We start from the raw sequence: 22,155 nt of genomic DNA on the forward strand, positions 1-22,155 counted from the left end.
TATGCACAACCATGACGTATACATAGTATATGCGGGGTGTGGGACGATGGCTAAGTTCGACAGCGTTGTGGCGCATGGGAAGTGTGGCGCATTTCCCACAAGCACCTGCTTACTGCTATGGGCACTAGCATCTTCCCTATATGTTCCGCTTCCTACTCCGCATCAACATCTACGGGGACAAGGCTGCTCTATTGCCTATCGTACCGTGGGGATTGCGAGAGGGTGGCTAGCCGCCCGATGTGAGGACAGCTGAGGGCGATTGGTTAGGCAACCAGTGTCCCGCGCTGGGGGCTGAGACGCGCCAAAACAAAGGTTGATACTGAGTACTTCCCACATCCCGCAGTATCACACACTGCATACATCACCTTCCACCAACAGGCTTACCCGTCTCCGTCCAGAAAGGAGCTCTGCAAAGTATCGTCTCGACTGGTTGTTGTGCGCACATGATCGCGCACTCCTTTGGTCGGACCTCTTGGGCACGAACTGGCCCCTTCATTGCGCGCAAAAAATCGAGTCCCCTATCGCAACCAACAGTACCAAGTTGAACCTGCAAAGAGTCATGGCATCACCGAATTTCAATCCATATCAACAGCCCTGGCAGTCGCGGCAGTATCAACAAACGCCGCCTTCACCGGCGCAGCCTGTATACCATCACACACAAAACCATCACCCCGAGTACACTCAATATGCGCTAGCTGCAGGATCATACGTTCAACCTCACTACGGCAGCACAGAGCCAGCTCCAGTAATTGCAGAATTACCGGCACCATTACCATCAGCCCCACCAACAACCATACATGAAGAGCAATTGAAGCAGGATGAACTCCTCGCGCGTAGGATGTCGCAACTAGAGGTCACAAACTCTACACCGTTGATGAACCCGTTTGCTGGAAACCCGCAACACCTGACGCCATCACTGCACCAACACCTGTCTGTACAAACGCTGCGACCGCATTCTCGAAGCGTGTCCTATTCCAATAATCAATCTCCATGTGGTGTAGCACCTCGAAACTCGGTTTCAATACCGATTACCCACCACCGATCTGCGCAGTCATTACGGCCCCATTCAAAGAGCATAGGGACACATGCTGCACCATGGAGTCCAGGATCTCTGAATCATGCTCAGAAGATAGATACGACTAGGTTTAGCACATTACCAGAAGTTGTGGTGGAGCCTTTTCCCATCACATACTCAGGTCCCAAATTCTCGGAGCAAACTCTCCCGATACCAGTCTATCCAGACCAGCAGCCCGTGAGCCAACCACCCGTTGCTCTGGATCATTCTTCGCTGCCTCCCTATGTAGAAAAACATCGTCAAGCACCTTATCCTCCACAATGGAGCCCGCCACCCGTACTTCAAACACTGTACGCCGGTCGGGGAGGCAAACATGCCTCAGGTTCTTGTTGGCTCGACACGCCGACATCGTCGACATGGAGCGAGAAACGGCCCTCAGACAAGGCACAAGATTCTGTACCTCCAGCCTTTTCTTTCAAGTTCAAATCTGTTGGCGGTAGCTTTCGTAGCCCAAAGCTGTCCTGGACTATGACGTGCAATGAGCAACTTGAGAATCTTGGGACGAAGGCTAGCAAACAGCAGGCCACTACGTGGACATATGAGCTCAAGATAGATCCCAAAACCAATATGCGAAAGTCTGAAGTTCTAACGCCAAGTGGACCCAACTCCAGAGACATCATGACGACATACGTACATGCGCTGAATTACGACTCCTTAAGGTTTATCGGGACCGACCGACGAGCCTATATGTGGGTGACGAGCAGCAGAGTTTCCTCCATCGATGGCGCAAGGTACGACACCCTCAGACATGCGCTGTTCGTCGCTGCAGGATACAATCCGAATCCGCTGTATGGCCATATCGTTGCGGACCACTGCTTTTGGGACGGCGGAGTCGATAATACTGCAGAAAACCTGCCTGATGAAGCAATTTATATACGATCTCCGGAAGTAGATCAGGCACTCGTTATAGCCACGCTTCAGGTCTTGAAGGACTGGGAGAAACATACGCTGAGGGACGAGAAAAAGAGGAAACCGGAAGCTTTTGCTGCAGCGGAAAAGGAGGCCAGAAAACATACACTCGGAGCAGCGAGTCATTGGAAAGCTTAGCGTAGCGTGCGAAGCATTTTTGCGCTTTCAAGGGCACATGGTTATGGCGCTTCGGGAAGCATACTTTTGGGTGGTGTTCCGGTCTTGGTGTTAAAGCGCGAATTCAACTTGACGATTGCGCAACTTAATTTCTAGCCGAACATGGAATATAGAGGAACTCGAACCAGATGTGTTATGAACAACCGAAGTTGCTGTCTAACTACAATCTATCCTCACCGCTCATCCGTGCTTGAGTTCACGGCATATATCAACTAACCAGAAATCACAAGCGTAAAAGCACACGGCATGTCACCAATGTCGAGGGACGGCAGGCAGAATTCGCTGCTAGGCTTCATTGAGAATGTGGCGGACCCAACGCAGTGGTGCATGACTTAGTTAGTCCCTGCCAAGACCAGCTCGACCCTGAAAGCTGAGCTCTTAGCGTTACGATACTTTCCCCGAAGAGCAATGGGGCCAGGCTTCGTATTGGCTGTGGCTGCAACAAGCATGTTCGGCAACCTGACTTTGAATCTTAAGATTTCCGGAACAACGATTAGATCACATGGGAGATCCTGAAGCGAACACGTTGGAGTTAGTGTTCGTTCTGTCACCGTGACTTGTAACCTCTAGAGATGAAACTTCGGATCTCGTCAACAAAAAGCCTGGCTATCGTCTGTAGACAGCGGTGACGATGCAACGGTCAAATATACAACATTCTTTTCGACTACTATGCAAAACACAATGACGATAACGTTCCATGTGTCTGATTATAGCCGGTACAGTACGCTATAATCATGACTTAAGGCTACATTCATTAGAGCAGTAGTACGTTCAGTTTGGTCTTCTCTTGCCTAGACCAAGATGTTGACCCAGTAGTCTCTGTTCTCGATATAGTCAAGCATGTTTAGAGTGAGTCTAGGGACCGGTGACTCCGGTGAACTAAGAGAAGACGTGTTCCCAATATGGGTGTAGACTAGTACTATTCTCGACTAGTACAGAGCATGGCTTACTAGCGACGAAGCGGGTTATCAGCCACACGATTTCCAAACGCTAGTACCAGACGCCTGGGTGGTTGATTCATGGCAATTCGGAGACAATTCTAGTATCCATGTCTAGATGAGGTTAACCTGTTGTGTCCAGACCTTTGGAAAGCATCCACTATCACTATTGTCAAGTTTCCTCAGCCCTTGGCATCACGACGCCACTTGCTGAAAGTATCTCAACCTTTCTAATGAAAAGCCACGATCGATACATGAGCTGAGACGCCACCAAGATCCCGCTGCAGATAAATTGCCCTCGTTCTCTCGTGCATGACCACAACAGCAGTGCTTGTTTACGATCAGTCACAGCACCCACTTACTCCTAGTGGAAATTTATACCCCAACTATATTCACACATCTCATACCTTCTTCTATCCATGATGAGAAGATCAGCTGGGCTTCTTGCCCTTATAACGCTCGCAGCAGCAACTCCGATCCCTCAAAAATTAGATCTGAGTGGTATGGTCAAGTCCGATGACGTGGCGCCTCCGGTAACTATCCCCATGGGAGTAGGAGCCAAGAATGATACCACAACTCTTCCTGCGAAATTTTTGAAGCGCGAGTGGGATTGCTCAGACCAAGCGCTCGGATCAGGCCCAGTGCCTTCCTCAGATACCCCAGAGGCATTCCTGGCTTTCTCCGAGCTTTCGGATGCCGCCAACGGTGCGAAAACTCCAGAAGGATATGTGAACGTATTCCAGAACAAAAAGGCATCCTCGCAGACATCAGTGAGTCGTACAAAACTCGGAAGATTTTCGAGAATACTAACAAGATTTGATTAGTCCTACATGGGATACTTTTCCCTATCCAGTTACGACACTGAAGCTTGCGCTGCTAAGTGCTCGACTACCAAAGGATGTCTTTCCTTCAACATCTTATTCGAGCGTGATCCGGAGAAGGTTCCTGCTACAGCGTGCCCTAATCCTGCATCAACCACTGTTATCAAGTGTGTTTTGTGGGGCACTGTCCTTTCCACGGAAACTGCTACCAACGATGGTCAGTGGCGTAACGACTTCCATGTCGTAATCGCTGGCTCCAACGGCTACGTTCGTAACCCATCAGCTGCTGAGTCTATTTCCGGGTACGCTGGTACCTTCGTTGGCAACAAGGCCGTCAACGCACCTTCAGACTGTAATGGTCGCGACACATATATTACCTACAAGGAATTCAGCGATGGTGCTCCGTTTGATCCATCCCGCTGCGCTACCGCTTGCGAGGCCGAAACCCAGTTCAACATCGGCCATCTCAATTCCAGGAGCATCTGCCGATTTTTCAACACGTACATCCTCATGAAGAATGGAGTGCCGCAAGCTCAGATATGTTCAATGTACAACACCACCTGGGCAAACACACCAGATGTCATCTCCAACGAGGGACAATGGCGTGGCAGCGATCACTATACGATAGCCTATTCAGAGATCTACTCGAATAATGCCAATCCCGGCCAGCCTATCTGCGCTTCTGATATTTCATACTTGAGGCAACCCGAGAATGCTGCCTTCTGCTCATCCTACATCAACTATGTTGCACCCACTAGTATAGTGTCCGCGGTTTCAACTATCAGCACTGTCACTGTCACCACTGTCGACTCCACCGTTACCTCGACTCCCGATCCAGTTACAACCTCTACCACTATTACCTCTTATAATCCAACTACAGTGGTAGAAACTGTTACCGCAACTGTTACCCAGCCAGCTCCTGCACGTTTACGACGGTTCGACAACAACGCCACAACCACAGCCTCCTCTATCAACACCGATATTTGGCCTTATGTAGTTCTTCCAGCCTCCGTTGTGTCTTCTCTTGTCGCTGCTAGTCCTGATCTGGCGAAACGTGCGGCATTGCCTACCCCTGCATCTGTTGCGAACTGGCCGGGATCAGTGCTATCGGCCGCCTGTTCACAAGTTGCAACTGGCACAATAACAGAGACCCAAATCACGGCAACTTCAACTGTTTTCACCACGACTCAGACTGTGATCAGCACTACTACTGATGTCGCACCGACTCCCACTACTACCATCGCCACAACGCTCCTCATAGCTACCACTATCCGATCGACTACGACTTCCACTACTACTGTCCAAGCCGCTGCCCCAGCCAACAGTTGCGCACCTATTGCTGGATGCTTTGTAGTCAAAGACACAAACTTCGGAGGCTATATGGCCGTGGATCCCGGCAACTTTGGAATAGTGTCCACTACCAACAAAGCTATTTTCAAGCAACACACCGTGGGAACCAACAACTGTTTCCTCAGAACTTCCACCAACTTTGTGTACTCCAATATAGCATACCAAGCCTCATCATCCGTTTGGTCAACTGGATTTCTCAACAGTAATTATTTTCCAGCCGGGATATCGAGCAACTCTGCGTTCGGACTCACGCCCTGTAGGCCAACAGCAAACGCTGGCTTGCAATGCGTTCAGGCGGGCTTCGAGTCAAGTATACTCTCACCCTCTAACGGGCGGCTAACTTTCTACCGTACCCTTCCAGCATCACAGAGACCTGTCAACCTGGTTAGAGAGACAGTCGCTTGTCCCGCGGGCTTCTGATGAGATTCAATAATGGCAAGGGAGTGAATACATTAATGTAGTCTTAGATATCTTCGCACATTGTGCTTAATGCAGTCATGTTCATATAAACTGAAGGGGAACAAGTGAGGTGTGTTTCAAGAATGTGTACAACTGTGCTTCCTCCACGTATAATTCTACAATACAACTAGAACTTGTGGCTTTATTACTTTAGCAACCGATAGGCCCGCATTAGCAGGTAAGGGATTCCGTTTGGGCTGGTAATGCAATGGCCGCCCCCACTACCACAGTACACGCTGCAAGAATCCGGGTCGCAACCTGCGCTGACCTGTCGTAATTGTTAGACACTTGGACGTATAGAGAGACAGTTTGATTTGCCAGAACAACATTGGCTAAGAAGACGAAAAGGTCAAAACGGCGGCGTACAAGATATACTGAAGGGCGGATTACAAGGTGATAGTGAAAGTGAACAGTTGTGTTAACAGGCCTTTGTTCTGTCTTATTTTAGTAGATGAGAAAGAAAGCCCTAAAGTATTGTGAAAGAAGCTATCGTTCAGTGGGTCCAATAGGTAGTATGCTATAATTTGAGAAGTGCGGAAAATCGGGGGGGGGGAGTCCGTACGTCATGGATGAGTGAACCTTAATAGGAAGCTGTAAGAAAGTAAGCCAACCCGATGTACTCATCTGCGTCTGAGTTGAAATTACTTCATTGTTCTCGATCGACACATTTAGTATTTAAACGAGGATTAACACGGCAAACTGAAACTAAATAGCAAAAGATGGCTCGTGTGGAGTGTACGGAGACAGACACAGATGTTAACTCTGCGACTTACCTATAGCATTAATGCTCAAATCAGCTAGAGCACAACAAATATAAGTCTGATTTCGTGACTGATTCAAGGCAGACGTCGAAAGCCTTGAAGCCTGTCTGTATTCAGTGCTACTCTCCCGCAGAGAACCAAACGATTCATATGATTAAAATGAAGAAATGGCTTCTCTTGAAAAAGATTATGTGAAAGCAAAGATTTTAGCACTTGAGCGATGCGGACAGAGGACTGAATTCAATTTCTGAGGCCATAATTGCTATAAGAACCATATAGATATCTATAGAGCGAGGGGAGTAAGCGTAATATGAAGGTAGAGAAAGAAGAGAATGAGTTACTTCTGAAATTATATTAGGCTTTTTTGAGAGGTGCTACACTGGAATTTCATCTCCAACATCTATAGGACATCTGTACTAGTGTAGATACATATAGGTAGATTCTCGGAATGTGCAACAGTTACATTAGAAGAAAGTTTCAAGGAAGCTTCTTCTGCACCAAAACTTGAAGAATCTCCTAGCTGCGACATTTGAAGGCGAAGGTAAACGGAAGGGACCACCATATATCGTGCCTAGCGTCTAGTTATCTAAGCTCAATTCATGTATGAAGGAATCTCATAGTTACTACTAACGAACTTCCTTGATATTCTTGTTGAGTTTATCTACAAAGGGCTCCGTAGAAGCTTTTCTGTCTTTTGTTAGAGTGGTATAATTGTCAAGGCACCTGAACGTACCGTGCAACAGAACTTTCATAAGCACCTATGTTAGCAAAAGTCTGAGAATAAGAGGAGCTGAAGGAAATCCATCATAATTGACCCTGAAGGATGAGTTAGTATCCGCTGACAGACAAGAGAAACAGAGAGAGGGAGAGATGTTAATTGAGCAGCTCTAGTTGAAGATAACGTACACTATTTCCAGTCTATATTATTATAAGTCAGTTTCAGTAAGGTACAGTAAATACATGGTTAACCTACCGCGCCACAAGCACCGCAAGCATCAGGGGTGCAAGGGTTACAAAGTTGCCGAACCAACAATGGATTGGTGGGGTGATCCTCAGTTGAAATAACAGTAGGGTCAAACTCTCGTTTAGCCAACTATGACCGTGGAATATCGCGTGTTATAGGCTTTGAAGCCCCAGTGAGTCCATTGGAAACTAAGATGCCCTCTGGGAAAGCTAGAGCAGTGCTAATGAAAGCAAAGAAGAGAGTCTTGATAAACATCATGTTGGATTGGATGAGCTGGAAAGGCTGTAGGGTTGAAACGTAGTGATGAAGTGAATGCGATAGATGTTTTTCTAGACATTTTATCCACCTGTTGAGCTTTATATATCTCGATCGTATCTGTCTAGATTCGCGCTCTGCATAGCTGATGTTCCATCTTTCATTGTTCTAAAGTCAGATCCTACTAAGCACGAAAGCACTCTTACGATTCTTTAACTCGTCTTAGACTGACTTGCACTCATTAAAAATTAATCTCGAGGATGTTTCGCACTGCAAATCCTTGGAGTGGTCTTTGAGGGGTCGCAAGTGCTAGTTTTTCGGCTATCTGTAACATATTCGGCCGTGTAGTTTGCGGATTCCCCAACTCTTTATGAGCAAAATCAACTATCAAGAGCTGGTTTTGGGCATAGCTCACAGTACAAACATCAAATTACGTACGAGCGTTAAGCTGGATAAGAATAATTCGGTCATCCAATAAGATATTTCTGAACTTTTGCAGAGCGAAATCAGTTCCTATGAGCTTGTTTTTAGTGAAACCTATAACACATGGACCGCGCCATATAGTTAAGACAAGCGCTCCAGACCAGCGAAAGGCGTCTGGCCAAAATATTCGAGCATATTTTATCACCACGCCATTTAAGCTACTCGCTTTCTGGCGTAGTGGAGACGACCCAAGAACTTCCCGAGATGGTGGAACAAAAGGGTCCTGGCGACAGCATATTCTACTTCTCAACAGCCACTCACCTAGCGCGCATAGTAGATGTAGCACGGGTCCTTACAGCAGCAGCCCGCATGCCCAAGTCTGCGAGTCTTGAAGTAGCAGGCGATGTTCGAGAACCTAAACACTACGTAGGTCCATACAACGTAAATTCCATCACTAACATTGCGCCAATCGGTTGGACAAGCGATCATACGTCACACAATCGAGGTAATACATACAACGGTACTTGTGATACCAGCATGGATAACCCCCCTACTCCCTGCCATCCTACTAGACCCCTTCACAGCTTGGCACAATACGTTTGTACAGGAACAATGCCTCCGCTCCGATCAGGCAGCTTTCTCACCGCAACTTCCCTTGTCCGCGCTAAACTCTCCAGCTCATCCAGCCGATTGAGCGTTGCTTTCAGATGCTCTTCGAAACCAGGTTGCTTGACGACATCTCGAAAGGCGTTTTGCATGGGGACGGAATCTGCACGCACCATGCCGTGCGCATCGATGTGAACAATGTTGATGTGATCGAAAGGGTGCACAAAGTCCGCTCGTGTAATGATTTGTCGCGCTTCGTGTAGGGGTATCTCGGGGAGCGTGAATTCCTCCCCGTCAGAGTCTTGTTCACGGAGGATCAGGGCGCGCGCCAAGACGATGGCTGCGGCACAGTATTTCTGCTGTTCCTCGACGTCGTCGTCCATGGAATCGCCTAGAATCCAACAATTGTTGAGGAACCACGACTTTTCCCTCCGGTTGATTTGGCGACAGGTTTCCAGCATATCTTGTGATTTTGCGACCTGATTCAAAAAGATGAGGCGACCACCAACCTGGGCAAAGACTTCATCAAGAACGCTTTTTGGCGTGTCCTCGTTGTGATATCGAGCTCTGTATCGCTTGAGCGCGTTAATGACGGTGTCCCTGTGCACATCTCTGATACTCATAACCCCCATGTTGGTCGCATGCGGTGTTAGCCGTTCGAGCGTCCAAAACTCATCCGACGTAAAGACTGTTGTGACAAGCTCGTTACCCGCCCAGATCTCGGCCCGCTGTTGGAGAATCTCCAACAAATGCTTGCCTGGCTCATCGTCTTTGAACAAGTGGATGTTGTTGATGATCATGATCAGGGGCTTTCCACGCCGTTTTCGCATCGACCAGGCTACCTTCTCCAACTGGTTGAGTGCTCTCTCAATATCCAGAAGCGGCGAGCTATCCCTGGGGCCTCTGATGCTGAACAAGCCACCAATATAGTCTTCATGAAACTCGTAGTCGATAGCTTTGCCGAGGCGTAGGCGGAACACTTCCAAATCATTATGAGCTTCCAGCATGGCAATACCATCGCCGTTGACCTTTCTCATAGCTTCCAAAAGCAATGCTCTCTTTCCGGTACCTCGTTCGCCAATAACGAGGTAGTATTTCCCTCTTGCTTTCCCGTTTACGATGTTGTCAATGGCCGGCTGTTCGGCTCTTGGGACCCAGTATTCTCGCTCTACAATCTCTCGTATCTTTTCCGGTTCAGTGCCGTACGCGACGCGACCAAGAGCTACCCGCTCTTGCGAGCTGTACCCTGGATCAAAGGCATTCTCAATCTTCTTCCCTACTGTTCTCTTGTAGAACAGGCTGTATGCGTAGCCGCCCAAGCCTAGACCAAATAACGATATTAGAGCAACGGTGCTTCCTTCAAGGACGCTCCGGGAAAACTTGCTCCTTTCTTCATTACGATGTTCGTCTTTTGATGGTTTGATTCCTTGCGCATTGTTGACTGGTTGTTGCAAGAGGAAGGGATAGGATCGCAAGCGAGAGGAGTGTCTGCCGAGGGGTAAGACCAGCCATCCTGTACGTAACTGTCAGCTCGCCAACTTTAGCACCTGTATGGAGACATGTTTACCGCGTGTAGCACGTTGTAAAGAGCGCCTCATTCGGCCGGTATGCAGCAAATAAGGATCTCGTGTATATGTTACTAGTCGCCACGCGTTTGGCATGTGAGAGTACGACCATCGTGGAGACGCGTCTTGGCTATGCGCTCGATGTGCCGCATAACCGAATATGAAAACGACACACAATGGGGTTGGAGCATCATGTTCGAAAGTCTACCCATAACGAGAAAATCCGCCGACAGGGACGAGAATAGATGCGATAGACGGCAGAAGGGGTGTGATCTGGTGGTGTGCGTCATGCGGGAGCGAGAACCAAGGGTCCGTGCTAAATGTTCAACCCATTGCATCCAGTCGAGTTGACGATCGCACCATACTCATGCAATTGTGTGCATAGCTTTACAGTCTAACCTTTATATTTGTTTCTATCACAGTAACCATAAACACCCTGTCTATACACCCCCACTCTACAGCCCATATCCTCTCAACCACCTCAACTCTCTCGCTTGATGCTCTAGCGCTCTCCTCATCTCAGCACTGTACTCCCTCTCTCTTACCTTTTCCCCTGCATCATTACCCTGCTGCTCAAGCGCGTCTTCAAACACATCCCTTTCAAATGGTGGGTCACGCCCAAAGCCCACCATGCCTAGCTTACCGTCCCCAGTCCACAATATCAAGTTGTCGAGACCAAGTGCTTCGGTTGATGAGGAAGAGTGGGGGCAAAGCAAAGATGGATTCACAGTGGGCAGAATCTTTTGCACGATATCGCCCCAGCCGGCTTGTGTATCTGGCTGTGCACTGACAAGTTGAGATTGTGGTGCAGGCTCGGAGGATGAGCGTTGAAAGTCGTTAATGTTGAATTGGCGGACGGGTGTTGAGCCGTCACGCTCGACCCACTTCATGTTGCCGTCGCCATCTGAAAAGACAAGTCGGGTACCATGTGGTGCAGCAGAAAGCAGCTTCGAGCTACTGGCCGTCTGCCTGTTCTGATAGTACGCATTCCTGTTACTTGTTGTGCGGCTATCGCTTGAGTTAATGGATAATGATGGCTCATTTGACAGGCCGTACAGCTCAAGTGAGCCTTTGCCTTTATACTCCCCTGCTGCAATCAAAGTGTGGCCAGAGATAGCCTTGACTTCGCGCAGCAACGCGGGCGATGGGTGCGGTCGGCCAAGTCGGAGGTCTTGCGGTACAAAAGGATATGGTATAGCTGTTATGCATGAAAGTCGGGCGCCAGAGTGCACGGTACCGCGAAGCCGGGGGAAGTACCTGCGGTCAAAGTTGAGCATGCTCGTAAATCGGCCGCCGACCCAGATATCTCCATTGCCGTCCCACTCGCGCGCTGTAGGTAGGTGCAGAATGGAAAGCGCGCCTGGTTGTGAGAGTGAGACATGACCGCCAAAGTCCCCCGTTTCAAGGCGGGAAAAAGAGATATCGGTCGCGCCGCCGATAAGCTCACATCGTACCGAAGATGCGGCCTGGGGAGGCTTTCGAGTGTCATGAAGATGCAGCGTCCAATTTGTTCCAACCGTCAGCGGTGTCTGGTGATGAGATTCGGACAGAGCTGTTATAGGAAACGGATACGGGGTCCTCGACACTATCTTGAGAACATTGAGGTCAACCTCGTTCAACATGTTCTGGACAGCGAAGAAGCCCTTGTGCAGCTTGCTATCGATGCTCACACACTCGACAGCGCCTGTTTCCGTCATGATGGCTTGACTTTGTGTAACCCTCGTATCATAGTCCAAGTCGGAGCTCTTGTCGGGTAGCAAACCGATATCACTCTTCGCAACGACCTTGCCGAAGCGTTCGCTACTTGCCGAAGCATCCCAGATGCTTATACTGCCGTCGTCGAGGGGTGCAATGAGGTGTTCCGCCAGCCCATCATGGTCGAACAAAATGCCTGCACCCGTAGCATCTCTCCTGATCTCTCCATCATCCTTACTCTCACTCCCTGCATCTTGGAACCAACCGATTTGCTGTTCGGCATGCCTTTGTATAAAGTCCTGGTACCAATTGACTTTCTCCTCGGGATAGCTTGGATCCCAGTTGGTGATCAAGGCCTGTCGTCTCTTCTCTCTGTCCCTCTCCTGCTGTATCTCAGCGCTGGGAGCATCGGCGTTGTGACCGGACGTGTCAAACGTAGTCGAGAGCGTGTCGGCAGCGCGGATCAGCTCAGCAAGTCGCGGGTCAATGTCCGTCGACAACTCGAGACGGCGACGGCGGCGCTCAGCAGCAGAATGCGCGAAACACAGGGACCTCCATAGATTGTTATCGCGGCAGATGCTGAGGAAACGGCGGGACACGTGCTGGAGGTTGGCGAGTTCAGAGGGTTCGAGGTCTAGGTAGTTGGTCGGTCAGAGTGGGGGTCGGGATGGATGGTGCGTATGCTATCTCCGAGCACCTACATGAGATGATATGGAGCGCAAGTTCATCTGGCAAGTATTCCATGGTGACTGAAATATGCTTGAATATACGAGGATGTGTAAGACAACATGAGGAGGTAGTAGAGCGAGCACCTGGCATGTAAACACCGGATGCGACACGGTTATCTGGCAATATCGTTGAGCGCCCTTTCGAGGGCTGACGACAGGGCCGAGTGACATGACTCGCTCACCCCCATACATACTGAATATGTACTAGTACTACACACCGCCATACTTCAGTCACGTGAGCCAAGCCACATCACGTGGTATACTCTCCGGACTTGCTCGTGCAATCAATCCAAGTCATGGTATATAGTATCTATGCCAGCTATTATGAGCAAGTGCTGTCTCCGTTAAATACTATCCAAAAGTCCAGATATCCAGCCATCATATCGGCCACGTCCTCATTTACACGTGCCATTTCCCCTTATAATATATGTACAAAAGAAAAGTTTAGATCTGTATCATGCAGCGCACCATGTGCATGCATGTTCTCCATCAAAAGCATCTAGGCTTTGGTCCTTCTTTACGGACGCAAATTCTTCTCCACATCCTCGGGTGGAGTCGTTATAGTCGGCATCTCTGCTGCTGGTTGCGGTTTGTATGCCACATACTGTTGTTCTCCCTTCTCATTGACGGTTGGTCTGATGCTTGTATCTGCTAGCTCGCTCGCTGCTAGATGACTAAAAGGCGCTTGGCTTTGCCCCGGCGAGTATCGGGGTGGCACACTATTCCAAGTGTTTCGATCTGGATGGAGATTTCCGCCACCGATGCCAACTGCATCTGGTCTGTAGGGCGTGCTGTGTCCTGCCTGGAATCCATTTCCTGATGCCAGTTCTGCGTGGCCTTGAACAGTGGAGACTGGTCGCCCAACGCCTATAGGGTTTCCATCTATTTCAGCAGCAGACGCGGAGTTACGGTACATATCCTCCTTTGTCAGTTTGGCGCCAGCAGTACCTGCAATGTTTGAGTTGTCTTCATCCGCTCCATCAGCTTTGCTGTAGGGGTTACTCTTTTGTTGGCGCCTCTTCCGGAAAAGTAAGAGGACGATGCCAATCAAAGTAAGTCCCAAAGGAATGCCCACTGCACAGCCAATTATCAACCCCAAGTTCGAGTTTGATCCGCCCTCATTACCGCCACCGTTTGCTGCATTGCTAGTGCCCAAAGTAGGCGTGAGGACGCTTGTGACAGGGACACTGACAAATCCAGTAGACCCTGATGAAAGACTGAAAAAGACCGAAGTGAATGGTGTAGCAGATGAGCGCGCATCTGCCGATACAGATGAATCACGTGAGGGAGGAGACGATAGGGTATTTGAAGTCGGCGGCGAGGACGCGGGTGAAGATGGTGAAGAAGACTGGGGCGCAGATGTTGGCGATGCTGACATCTGATCTCCAGAGCCACTTCCACTTGCTTGGCCTGTTATGCTTGCAAGGTTTGGTGCGGTTGATGCTGTCATGGAGCCAATAGTGGCATATGCTGCTGGATTCTGTAGGGCAAAGAAGGGTCGCGGAGATGGAGACTCTTGGCAGCAATTGACATGCACAGCATCAGCGTTACAGCACCACTGGTCGTTGTGGTCGGAGCATTTTGTTATCGACTCGCCGCCAGCAGCTTTGAGATCTGATGCTTGTTAGCCCTGTCCAAATGAAGTTGTCAGAGACCTAACCGTAAGTGCACAAGTTGGAGGGACAGCCTTCCGACTTCCAACTCTTGTCAGTACAGCTATATCTGCCGTACAAATTATTAGCAGGATAGTGACAAAGGCCATTGTCAAGGCACTGCCATTTTTCCGGGCAGCAGGCTGAGCCTTCTGCTGAGGAGCAAGGCTGCTCAGTATCGGGGGCCTTGTCGCCATTGGGGTAGTCTGTTGTCAATTAGTGAGGGTGCATAAGAAATAGTTGAAAGTATCCTACAGCACTGTTGAGCAGTCGCACAAGCTGCCAGAGCAGTGACAACGGCAATGCGCCGCAGCGCCAGCGCAGATGGCATAATTGGCTAGGTAGATGCTACGAGGGAAGGATAGAGGGAACAATGGAGCGACAGATGAATGCACAGTGATGGGGCAAAATCAGGTCTGGTGAGGCTCGAAAGTTGGCGTGAAAAGCCAAAGAGAGTGAGGTGAGAGTGAATGGGGGCTCACGAGGGCGCAGAGGTACAACATGTTAGAGAAAGAGAGACATGGCTGAGCACAACTGCACAACCATGGCGCACCCCCAGCGCTGTTTGACAGGACAGGCTGATACAACACGCGAAGCTCTAACCGAGCTATTTTTTTTTGCCCGTTGAGCCAATTGACTGCGCTTCCATCCCATGGCCGTGTAATCGGTTGGTTAGTTGCCGGAAAGCTGACGGTCACGGTGAGGTCATCGTAGTATACCCGTTCGCATTCCTTGCACAGGCACTATTCCAAGCCGGGTCCACATTCGCTTTCGCTCTCAAGGTTGCCCCAACCTAGGTCGTAGCAAGCTGTCGATCTCTTGTGCTTGACAGCACTCTCGTGTCGCGAAACCAATGCGCCGGCCTTTCATTGCGCCCGGAAGACCAACCACGTCTATGTAACCTCAATGTCGTCTGTCATGGACTGCCACGCCGCGACACGAGCTATCTTCGAGACAGCTGCGGGCAAGTAAACTGTGTGGCTTGGACCAAGAAACCGGCTTTGGCAATATCCCGCTGCGAGTGGCACACGTCGTGCAAAGCCCCATGCAGTTATCCAACTCTTTATATGGTGACCTGTGCCTGTTGCACCCAATTGATTGCCTTGGCGTCTTCGTCTCCGCGGACCCCTTTCGCCCTGGGCTCCCAGCGCAAGCATGGCCATGAGAGCAACGGCTGCTGGTCTTGCCACAGCAAATGTGGGGAACTAACCGTGTCTGAGAAGAATACGAGGGCGAATGACGCTCATGGCTGTCTGCTCATCATCGCGCGGGTCAGGGGCGAGGGTGGAGGAAGTGCAAGCGAGAGAAAGCTTGCAACCCTCTCTCCACTTGTGGACCCGCCCCTCTTTGTCTCCCGCCGCTAATTCACCACCACTTTACCTGCGTCACGTCACCAATGGCCTCTCTGCACTCGACTTGCTGCCCCAGCAACTCTGCAATTCTCCTCCATCCGTGGACCCATCAAACATTTCGTCTCGCACTTTCTAGATGCACTGCACAAACACACAACCTTGTGGACTGGTAACAATCAGCCTGGCATTCGCTCACCCATTGACAGTCTTGCAAAGTTTCCCTCGGCGACACCGTAGTACATATGTATGTACTAACCCAAAGTATTGCACATGCCCAGCCTCTAATTACGGCAACATACAATCCACAGATGCGTGATACCTACCAAACATAGCCAGACCCAAGATCCACGGCCCTGCATGCGCTTCTACCTCGGCACAAACTAGCAGCTCACTAACTCCATCAACACGAGCCTAGTACCAGCAGAGCCCTCGGGCTGCTACTTTCTACGTCTGCCGAATCTCTCGCCACTCGTGTTGATCCAAATCGTCGACCCGATACCCAATCTGCTGCGCTAGGCAGGTCTTACCCGACATACGACCGTCCGGTCCGTACAAAACCAAAAAAGACTTTCGGTCTTCAAGTCATGGCTTCCATCTAGTATGAATAGCATTTCCACGTGCCATGCTTTGCTGAGAATGATGACGGCGCGTTGCATCTTCACGCTAGGAACTTGAGCGCATGTTCACATCGGCTTCGATCTTTCAGTAAGATGATTGATCATTTTGCCGACAAACACCCAGGCTGTGCAGATCTTACACAGAACAAGGATGCTTCAACATTTGTTGTACACATCGCAATAACACTTCTCGTATGCAGAACAGCTTAATCAAAGTCAGCAACCGCGCATCGCAATTTTGGTTCACTGAGTACTTACTAGACCGGCGCTTGGCCAAACAAAATATGCCAAAGATACTCGAACACCCGTCCACTGGTCTCATCCTTTAATGGGGTTTGCATCAACCACGTATAGTACTTTTTGTATTCGTCCAACGGCCGCCTCCGCACTTGCTTGCTCGACACGGCAAACTGTGCACAGCAAGGAGTCGCCAGTATGTGTGGTACATCTGTGTTGTTGAACAAATCTCGCCACGCATCTGGCATCGCTGCTTCGATTGTTCGATGTTCCTCCGGCGGATCTCGGAACGGCATTACCTCGTGCGGGCAGCCAGGATCAGGAACGCACCGCAGATTCGCATAGCCGTTACTTTGGATGAAGTTGATGTTGAGGGTTTGTAGAGAGACTACATTCGAATGTTCGCTGTTGTCAGTATGCCAGGCGATTGGGTAGCCGTCCTTGTGTGGATGAATGAAGGCGATTGTTGAAGGGAGGTTATCGTAATTTTGCACAATGTATGCGAGGTATGCATTTGCTTCCATTCCTTTGTTCCGAAGCGTATGCAGCGTACTGTTTGTGAGCGGATCCAGATTCGATGTCTTGTGTGGAGTCTCAGTGTCGATGTCGTAAATGGCTGATTGCCAGTCTGGTAGGTCGGTATGTACCCAGCGTGTGTCGTCTGTGGGAAGCTTTGCCATCACTACAACGCGATCGGGTAGAGATGGGCTGGGAGTCGCGACCGCATGACTTTGAGTCGGAGTACTCGAATGCTGAGGGATGATGGAAGCCAATGACATTTCCTGCTTCATGACACCATCGCCAATTTCCTGATCCACTATTTTATGCTCTTCTTTTTCTTCTTCTTTTGCGTCATACCGCCATGGCTTCTTAGTAACTCTGGTCCCAATAGGGTCTTCTCCAAAATTATTGAAATGCGCATCAACGAGGAACCATACGCCGAGCATGAACATTGCAACCACCATGAATTCGATTCTCCTGCGGGAATGCATCATTTTGTGATGGTTAGTGCTTAAGTTACTCCAGAGGCGATCGAATTTGACATGTGATTGATTGCTTCTGTAATATTTTCGAACGGATATCGTGGAATCTTGGTATCTGCTTCACACGTACGTGCGCAGGTGATGCAAGGAGAGCAGAGGAGATGCTGATTACCAGGACATGAAGAGAAAAAAATGGGGTTGTGAGGCCTAAAATATTTCTTTTGGAAAATGCGAAGGGCGCTTCTTGCGACAAGCATAGGAGAGCTTTTGTTGTAGCCTGCAATCTCGCAATGTGGCATTGCGGCACAGCTCAGCTAATATCTAGATTCGCACAGGGGAGTGGGGCTAATCGACATTGCTGCAGAGAGGTCAGGGTCGGCGCTAAGCGGAGTTTGGCAGCGCATAGCAATGTTCGCTGGTTGGTGGACGGGCATAACCTGGCTACAACATAACATCGAATTCGAATGAACATGCTCTGCTACTCGTTTAAGCGCTATCGGCTGGGAGTACCTTGCCGCCTTATTGTTTCCCTATACTACTAGTCACTGGCCCTTGAGTACTTCTCTGCGTCGTCATCTTCAACATCACCATTGCAATGGGCATGTTCCTGTCGACTCTGGGAGGTTTGCATTTCGTCACCTTTGTTAATAGCCAGTGCCAACCATAGCCCACTGTTGCACCTATTCAGAATGTATCTTTGCCAAATGGAGCCTATGTGAGGGGAATCTCTATGACTGTCGGCTCCAACAATCAGAAAATCTCTTTCTTCGCCAGCGGGTAAGTCTTACAATACATGTCCCAAGGAGTGTTAAAGATTCTGCATAGCTAACAAGTGCGGCGTACAGAGGTTACAATGAGACCTATGTTTACGGAACGAATGGATTCTGTACAGATTCCTACTCATCGGGAGCATGCGTAACATTCCGTGGCGGAGCGTACGATGCATCGAAATCGTCTACAGACAAGTTGATCAGCAGTCGAAAGGATAGTGATGATTTTAAAGCGGAGTGGATGGAAGATACTCTTAGCTTCGGTATAAACACATCGCTTTCTTTGTTTGGATTCGGCGTTCCGAAACAAGACCTCAATCAGGCCTTCACCAGCCAATCACAGCTCGGCTTGGGCAGGAATTCATCGTTTTTACAAGCACTTGTATCTGCCGGCGACATAGGTACGAAAGTATACTCCATATTTTGGGGACTCGTCGGTGGTCCCGCCGAAAAGCAGACTGGAGGGTCATTGGTTCTCGGCGGTCTGGACAGATCGTTGATTTCAAATCCAAATGACAACTCCACAGCATCACTGTTCCGAGGCAGCCGCTGTAGGACGGGCATGGTAGTAATGATCAGCGACATCCTTCTGAACTGGCCAAACGGTACCGACATGAGCGTCCTTATGGGGTCACAATCAGCGGCGATACAAGCATGCATAAGTCCTAGCTTCGCGGGACTAATGACACTTCCACTAAGCTATTACAAAAACTTCAGATTGCTCGCGGGCGGAACACTTCCAGATAACATGACTGATGCAAGAAGCCTTGGTATTAACTACTTTACAATGCTGTTTGATCTGAGTAACGTGTAAGTGCCATAGCTATCCATGTTCAAAAGATACACAACCTAATGATCATGAGGTAGTTATTACGGAGGTCTGACGATCCAGCTTCACAACAGCATCTCAGTGAAGATTCCCAATACCGAACTCGTTGTTCCCGACACATAAATTGCCTCCAATGGCGCAGTGCAGACGAATACATCGGTGCGAAACGTCGTTATCAATTCCCTTCAGTCCTATAATGGCAACGATCTGCCAGTCCTTGGCCGACTGTTTATGAGCTCAGCCTATATAATGGTCAATCAAAAAGCAGAGAGATTTTCCGTCTGGCAAGCGAACACAGGGTCGAGAACCCCTAATGTAGTCGCAGTCGACAAACAGAATAACATGATTAGCGAGTTTTGCACGAACTCGACGGGTAGATCAGTCGATGCTGCACCTTCGCCAACCTCTTCCGTCAACGTCCTAGTGCCACAAAATGAAGCGTCAGAGCTATCAGGTGGCTTAATCGGCGGTATAATTGCTGGTGCATTGGGAGGTCTAGCCCTACTTGGTGCCATCGGCTTTATTCTGTATCGGAGACAAAGGCTAGGTAACGCGGCAATAAAAGCAGTACGAGAACCAGAGTTGCAGACAATACTAGATGTAAAGTCGCCTACACTTGCTGTAGTTCGAGCGGTGCCTCAGGAACTTCCTGCAAATCAGTACGATATAAGAGAGCTGGACAGTCGGACCGTCGGTAAGGGCAGAGAATATTAGTGTGAGAGATTATTGATTAATGCATAACAGAATCAATCATGATCTGGGTAAGATTAACAAAATGTAGTCCTCCTAAATGATGCTGTGATGCATTAATTAAATAAGAAGAAAGCTATTTTGCTTCTTCTAACGGGCTGGAACTATCTTTTTGACAAAAAAAACAGATCAAAAGATTGCCACTCCAACTTCATGATCTTACTTCCACATCGCTTTGCCGTGCGATCAAACGAATCAATAGTCTTTTCGAAAGTAGTTTCCATCAACATCATAAGATCGTTTTGATGGTTCGTATACCAAACATGCAGCCCCAACCGATAAGTGATCCAGAATTTCCTTATTCATGTTAAAAGCTTGATGTATCTGGTGAGTTTCTCTGTGCACAGACCCCCTGCCGACCTTTTTCAAAGTTTCTAGAACCATACTTGAACAATGATAGGTGGCCAGTGATGTCGAGACGGAGGAGGCATTCTGCTTTTGAGTGGCCTGATACGATTCTTCAAGTCCTGCTTAGAAAGAGCCAGATGTTAGAGGCATTCTATGAGTTGATTCTGGGATTATGTAGAACACCAAGAGATCATGCGCATTGTTGGAGATGAGGTCTGTTGGATGCGTTGCCTGTCCGAGTGCTTTCTCACCATTTCTCATTGAGTTTTCAGTGGGGATATTCTGCTCAAGACGGAAGTCGTTATATTGGCCATCTGGTCCATAACAGAGTTATCTGGTTACAATGGAACAGTAATTGAAACTGTTCGTTAAGCGGAGTGTAAGTATATCCTCGAGAAGGGAATTTGTTCTGTACTTTGAAGACGAGCTTCATCTTTGTTTGTTGAGCTGTTGCTTGAAATTGAGAGAAGTGTTATAGAGTCAATATCTATGTTCATTAAATTTATGGAGCTGTCCCCGAATATCTCACCTGCTGTTCATTTCAATAAGATTGTTCATTTTCCAAGTTTAAATGTAGAAGGCTCACTTTCCAGCGGCTCCCAGTAGTGTTCAAAATCAAACGTGTCAGATAGATCCAGGAACTCTTCATATATGAAGTTTATGGGCTATGGATTTGTGCTCTCAAATCCAAGCCCTGCCTCTGCTGTATGGCACTCTGGTTCAGGGCGGATTTCACCGCCAGCACTAGAAACCTTGGTCTTCGCTACGAAATTCGATTCATCTCGAGCCCTGTTCGTTTTCCAATTCCTTTTGGAATCATAGTTACCATTTCGAGAATATACACATTCCAGCTGCTTGAAGTTACATTGGTCGCACGTTGTCTTCTGGCCCTCGCATCTGAGCTGTGGATTGTGTTAGCAGTGCACAAGCAACAGCTGCAAGTTCCAGAAAGTAGTGAAAGAAGATACTCACTTTCTTTGCACGACAATTCAAGCACGCTGTTTTCTGGGCACTTTGGGGGGTGGAATTGGGCGCGTGAGGAACAAATGCTCTTTCCGCGTTTGGGTTCAGTACTAAGAATATGGAACCTGACGGTTTCGAGGCTACGTTTTCTCATATGCATGGCAGGCCTTAGACTTTCGGTATTCATGAGGAGAAAACCTACGTGTCCATCTATTGCAGAACATTCCTAACAACAATTACAAGGTCTCGGTCGACGGGTGAACTCGGAGAAAGCATTCGCCGAGCACTGACGGTATACTAAAGCCAACTTGGAACTGATATTCCTGCTGCAACCCTACTACTAGTAAATTACTTAATATCTACTCTGGTAAATCAAATATAGAGCTTCTGTAAGTAGATAGACTTGTTTTCATGAAAAGATACAGTGGGGTGACAAAAAAAAACGTAGAAAAAAAGTTATTATTTTTAAAAGATAATTACTCAGCAGCTATAGTGGCTATAGATATAGAAGTTAGTGCGTTTTAAAGCTAAGATCTTCTAGTCTTTTACATAGGTGTCACGTGACATTCTACTGCAGCTTTAGGTAGATCTATAATAACTTAAATACTTGGAAAAATTCTAAAAGATTTTGAACTTTTAGAACTCTATAGTAGATAGAGCTATATAGCTAATAGTTATATATATAGTAGTAGTAGATATATAGATTACGTGATAATGGTCTTGTAAAGGGCTGCGCCCGTGATCTCTACTGAAGAGGATCACGTGATCTTCGACCACGTGATATACCTTCTGTACGGACACGTGATCAGAAGCGAGCAGGTATAAGAGAAGTCTGTACTTAGTTATCTTCTCTTTTTCTTATCTTTTAGCTTCTGTATGATAGGTAGAAGCATACTCATTCGCTAGGCCTCTCCGCCCATAACATAAG

At 48.5% G+C, this 22,155-nt stretch overlaps 7 protein-coding genes across 7 annotated transcripts; 3 read left to right on the plus strand and 4 right to left on the minus strand.

Annotated features, from left to right (window-relative positions):
- The first annotated feature begins 381 nt into the window (after positions 1–381).
- COCSADRAFT_42041 (uncharacterized protein) lies at positions 382–2,309 on the plus strand. Its single transcript, XM_007707824.1, has one exon. The coding sequence runs from the start codon at positions 560–562 to the stop codon at positions 2,120–2,122; it is 1,563 nt and encodes a 520-aa protein (XP_007706014.1). The 5' UTR covers positions 382–559; the 3' UTR covers positions 2,123–2,309.
- Positions 2,310–3,429: 1,120 nt separating this feature from the next.
- On the plus strand, positions 3,430–5,789 carry COCSADRAFT_129961 (uncharacterized protein). The gene is made up of 2 exons (XM_007707850.1): positions 3,430–3,869; positions 3,924–5,789. Exons 1-2 carry the CDS (start codon positions 3,519–3,521, stop codon positions 5,688–5,690), a joined length of 2,118 nt encoding a protein of 705 aa, XP_007706040.1. The 5' UTR covers positions 3,430–3,518; the 3' UTR covers positions 5,691–5,789.
- Positions 5,790–8,504: 2,715 nt separating this feature from the next.
- COCSADRAFT_204519 (uncharacterized protein) lies at positions 8,505–10,442 on the minus strand. Its single transcript, XM_007707851.1, has 2 exons — positions 10,306–10,442; positions 8,505–10,251 (listed from the first exon to the last, which is right to left on the minus strand). Exons 1-2 carry the CDS (start codon positions 10,397–10,399, stop codon positions 8,711–8,713), a joined length of 1,635 nt encoding a protein of 544 aa, XP_007706041.1. The 5' UTR covers positions 10,400–10,442; the 3' UTR covers positions 8,505–8,710.
- Positions 10,443–10,758: 316 nt separating this feature from the next.
- Positions 10,759–12,742, minus strand: COCSADRAFT_104239 (uncharacterized protein; the record flags this gene model as incomplete). Its single annotated transcript, XM_007707852.1, has 2 exons — positions 10,759–12,632; positions 12,700–12,742. 2 exons carry the CDS (start codon positions 12,740–12,742, stop codon positions 10,759–10,761), a joined length of 1,917 nt encoding a protein of 638 aa, XP_007706042.1.
- A 494-nt stretch (positions 12,743–13,236) lies between these two features.
- COCSADRAFT_280969 (uncharacterized protein) lies at positions 13,237–14,995 on the minus strand. Its single transcript, XM_007707853.1, has 3 exons — positions 14,634–14,995; positions 14,387–14,584; positions 13,237–14,340 (listed from the first exon to the last, which is right to left on the minus strand). Exons 1-3 carry the CDS (start codon positions 14,707–14,709, stop codon positions 13,244–13,246), a joined length of 1,371 nt encoding a protein of 456 aa, XP_007706043.1. The 5' UTR covers positions 14,710–14,995; the 3' UTR covers positions 13,237–13,243.
- Positions 14,996–16,503: 1,508 nt separating this feature from the next.
- On the minus strand, positions 16,504–17,531 carry COCSADRAFT_104266 (uncharacterized protein; the record flags this gene model as incomplete). The annotated part of the gene is made up of 2 exons (XM_007707854.1): positions 16,504–16,552; positions 16,606–17,531. The coding sequence occupies 2 exons, from the start codon at positions 17,529–17,531 to the stop codon at positions 16,504–16,506; spliced, it is 975 nt and encodes a 324-aa protein (XP_007706044.1).
- A 766-nt stretch (positions 17,532–18,297) lies between these two features.
- Positions 18,298–19,880, plus strand: COCSADRAFT_351145 (uncharacterized protein; the record flags this gene model as incomplete). The annotated part of the gene is made up of 4 exons (XM_007707855.1): positions 18,298–18,344; positions 18,413–19,147; positions 19,205–19,274; positions 19,314–19,880. The coding sequence occupies 4 exons, from the start codon at positions 18,298–18,300 to the stop codon at positions 19,878–19,880; spliced, it is 1,419 nt and encodes a 472-aa protein (XP_007706045.1).
- Positions 19,881–22,155: the final 2,275 nt, after the last annotated feature.

The sequence above is a fragment of the Bipolaris sorokiniana genome, assembly GCF_000338995.1.
Source record: "Bipolaris sorokiniana ND90Pr unplaced genomic scaffold COCSAscaffold_22, whole genome shotgun sequence".
NCBI lineage: Eukaryota > Fungi > Ascomycota > Dothideomycetes > Pleosporales > Pleosporaceae > Bipolaris > Bipolaris sorokiniana.

What these genes read in the sequence shown, in the direction of transcription:
- COCSADRAFT_42041 (XM_007707824.1), top strand. Translation starts at nt 560, where the DNA reads ATGGCATCACCGAATTTCAATCCATATCAACAGCCCTGGCAGTCGCGG.
- COCSADRAFT_129961 (XM_007707850.1), top strand. Translation starts at nt 3,519, where the DNA reads ATGATGAGAAGATCAGCTGGGCTTCTTGCCCTTATAACGCTCGCAGCA. An exon ending in AGGCATCCTCGCAGACATCA is followed by an intron (nt 3,870 to 3,923) that starts GTGAGTCGTACA and finishes AGATTTGATTAG; the next exon opens with TCCTACATGGGATACTTTTC.
- COCSADRAFT_204519 (XM_007707851.1), bottom strand. Translation starts at nt 10,399, where the DNA reads ATGCCAAACGCGTGGCGACTAGTAACATATACACGAGATCCTTATTTG. An exon ending in TTTACAACGTGCTACACGCG is followed by an intron (nt 10,252 to 10,305) that starts GTAAACATGTCT and finishes AGTTACGTACAG; the next exon opens with GATGGCTGGTCTTACCCCTC.
- COCSADRAFT_280969 (XM_007707853.1), bottom strand. Translation starts at nt 14,709, where the DNA reads ATGCCATCTGCGCTGGCGCTGCGGCGCATTGCCGTTGTCACTGCTCTG. An exon ending in TGCGACTGCTCAACAGTGCT is followed by an intron (nt 14,585 to 14,633) that starts GTAGGATACTTT and finishes AATTGACAACAG; the next exon opens with ACTACCCCAATGGCGACAAG. An exon ending in CTCCAACTTGTGCACTTACG is followed by an intron (nt 14,341 to 14,386) that starts GTTAGGTCTCTG and finishes AACAAGCATCAG; the next exon opens with ATCTCAAAGCTGCTGGCGGC.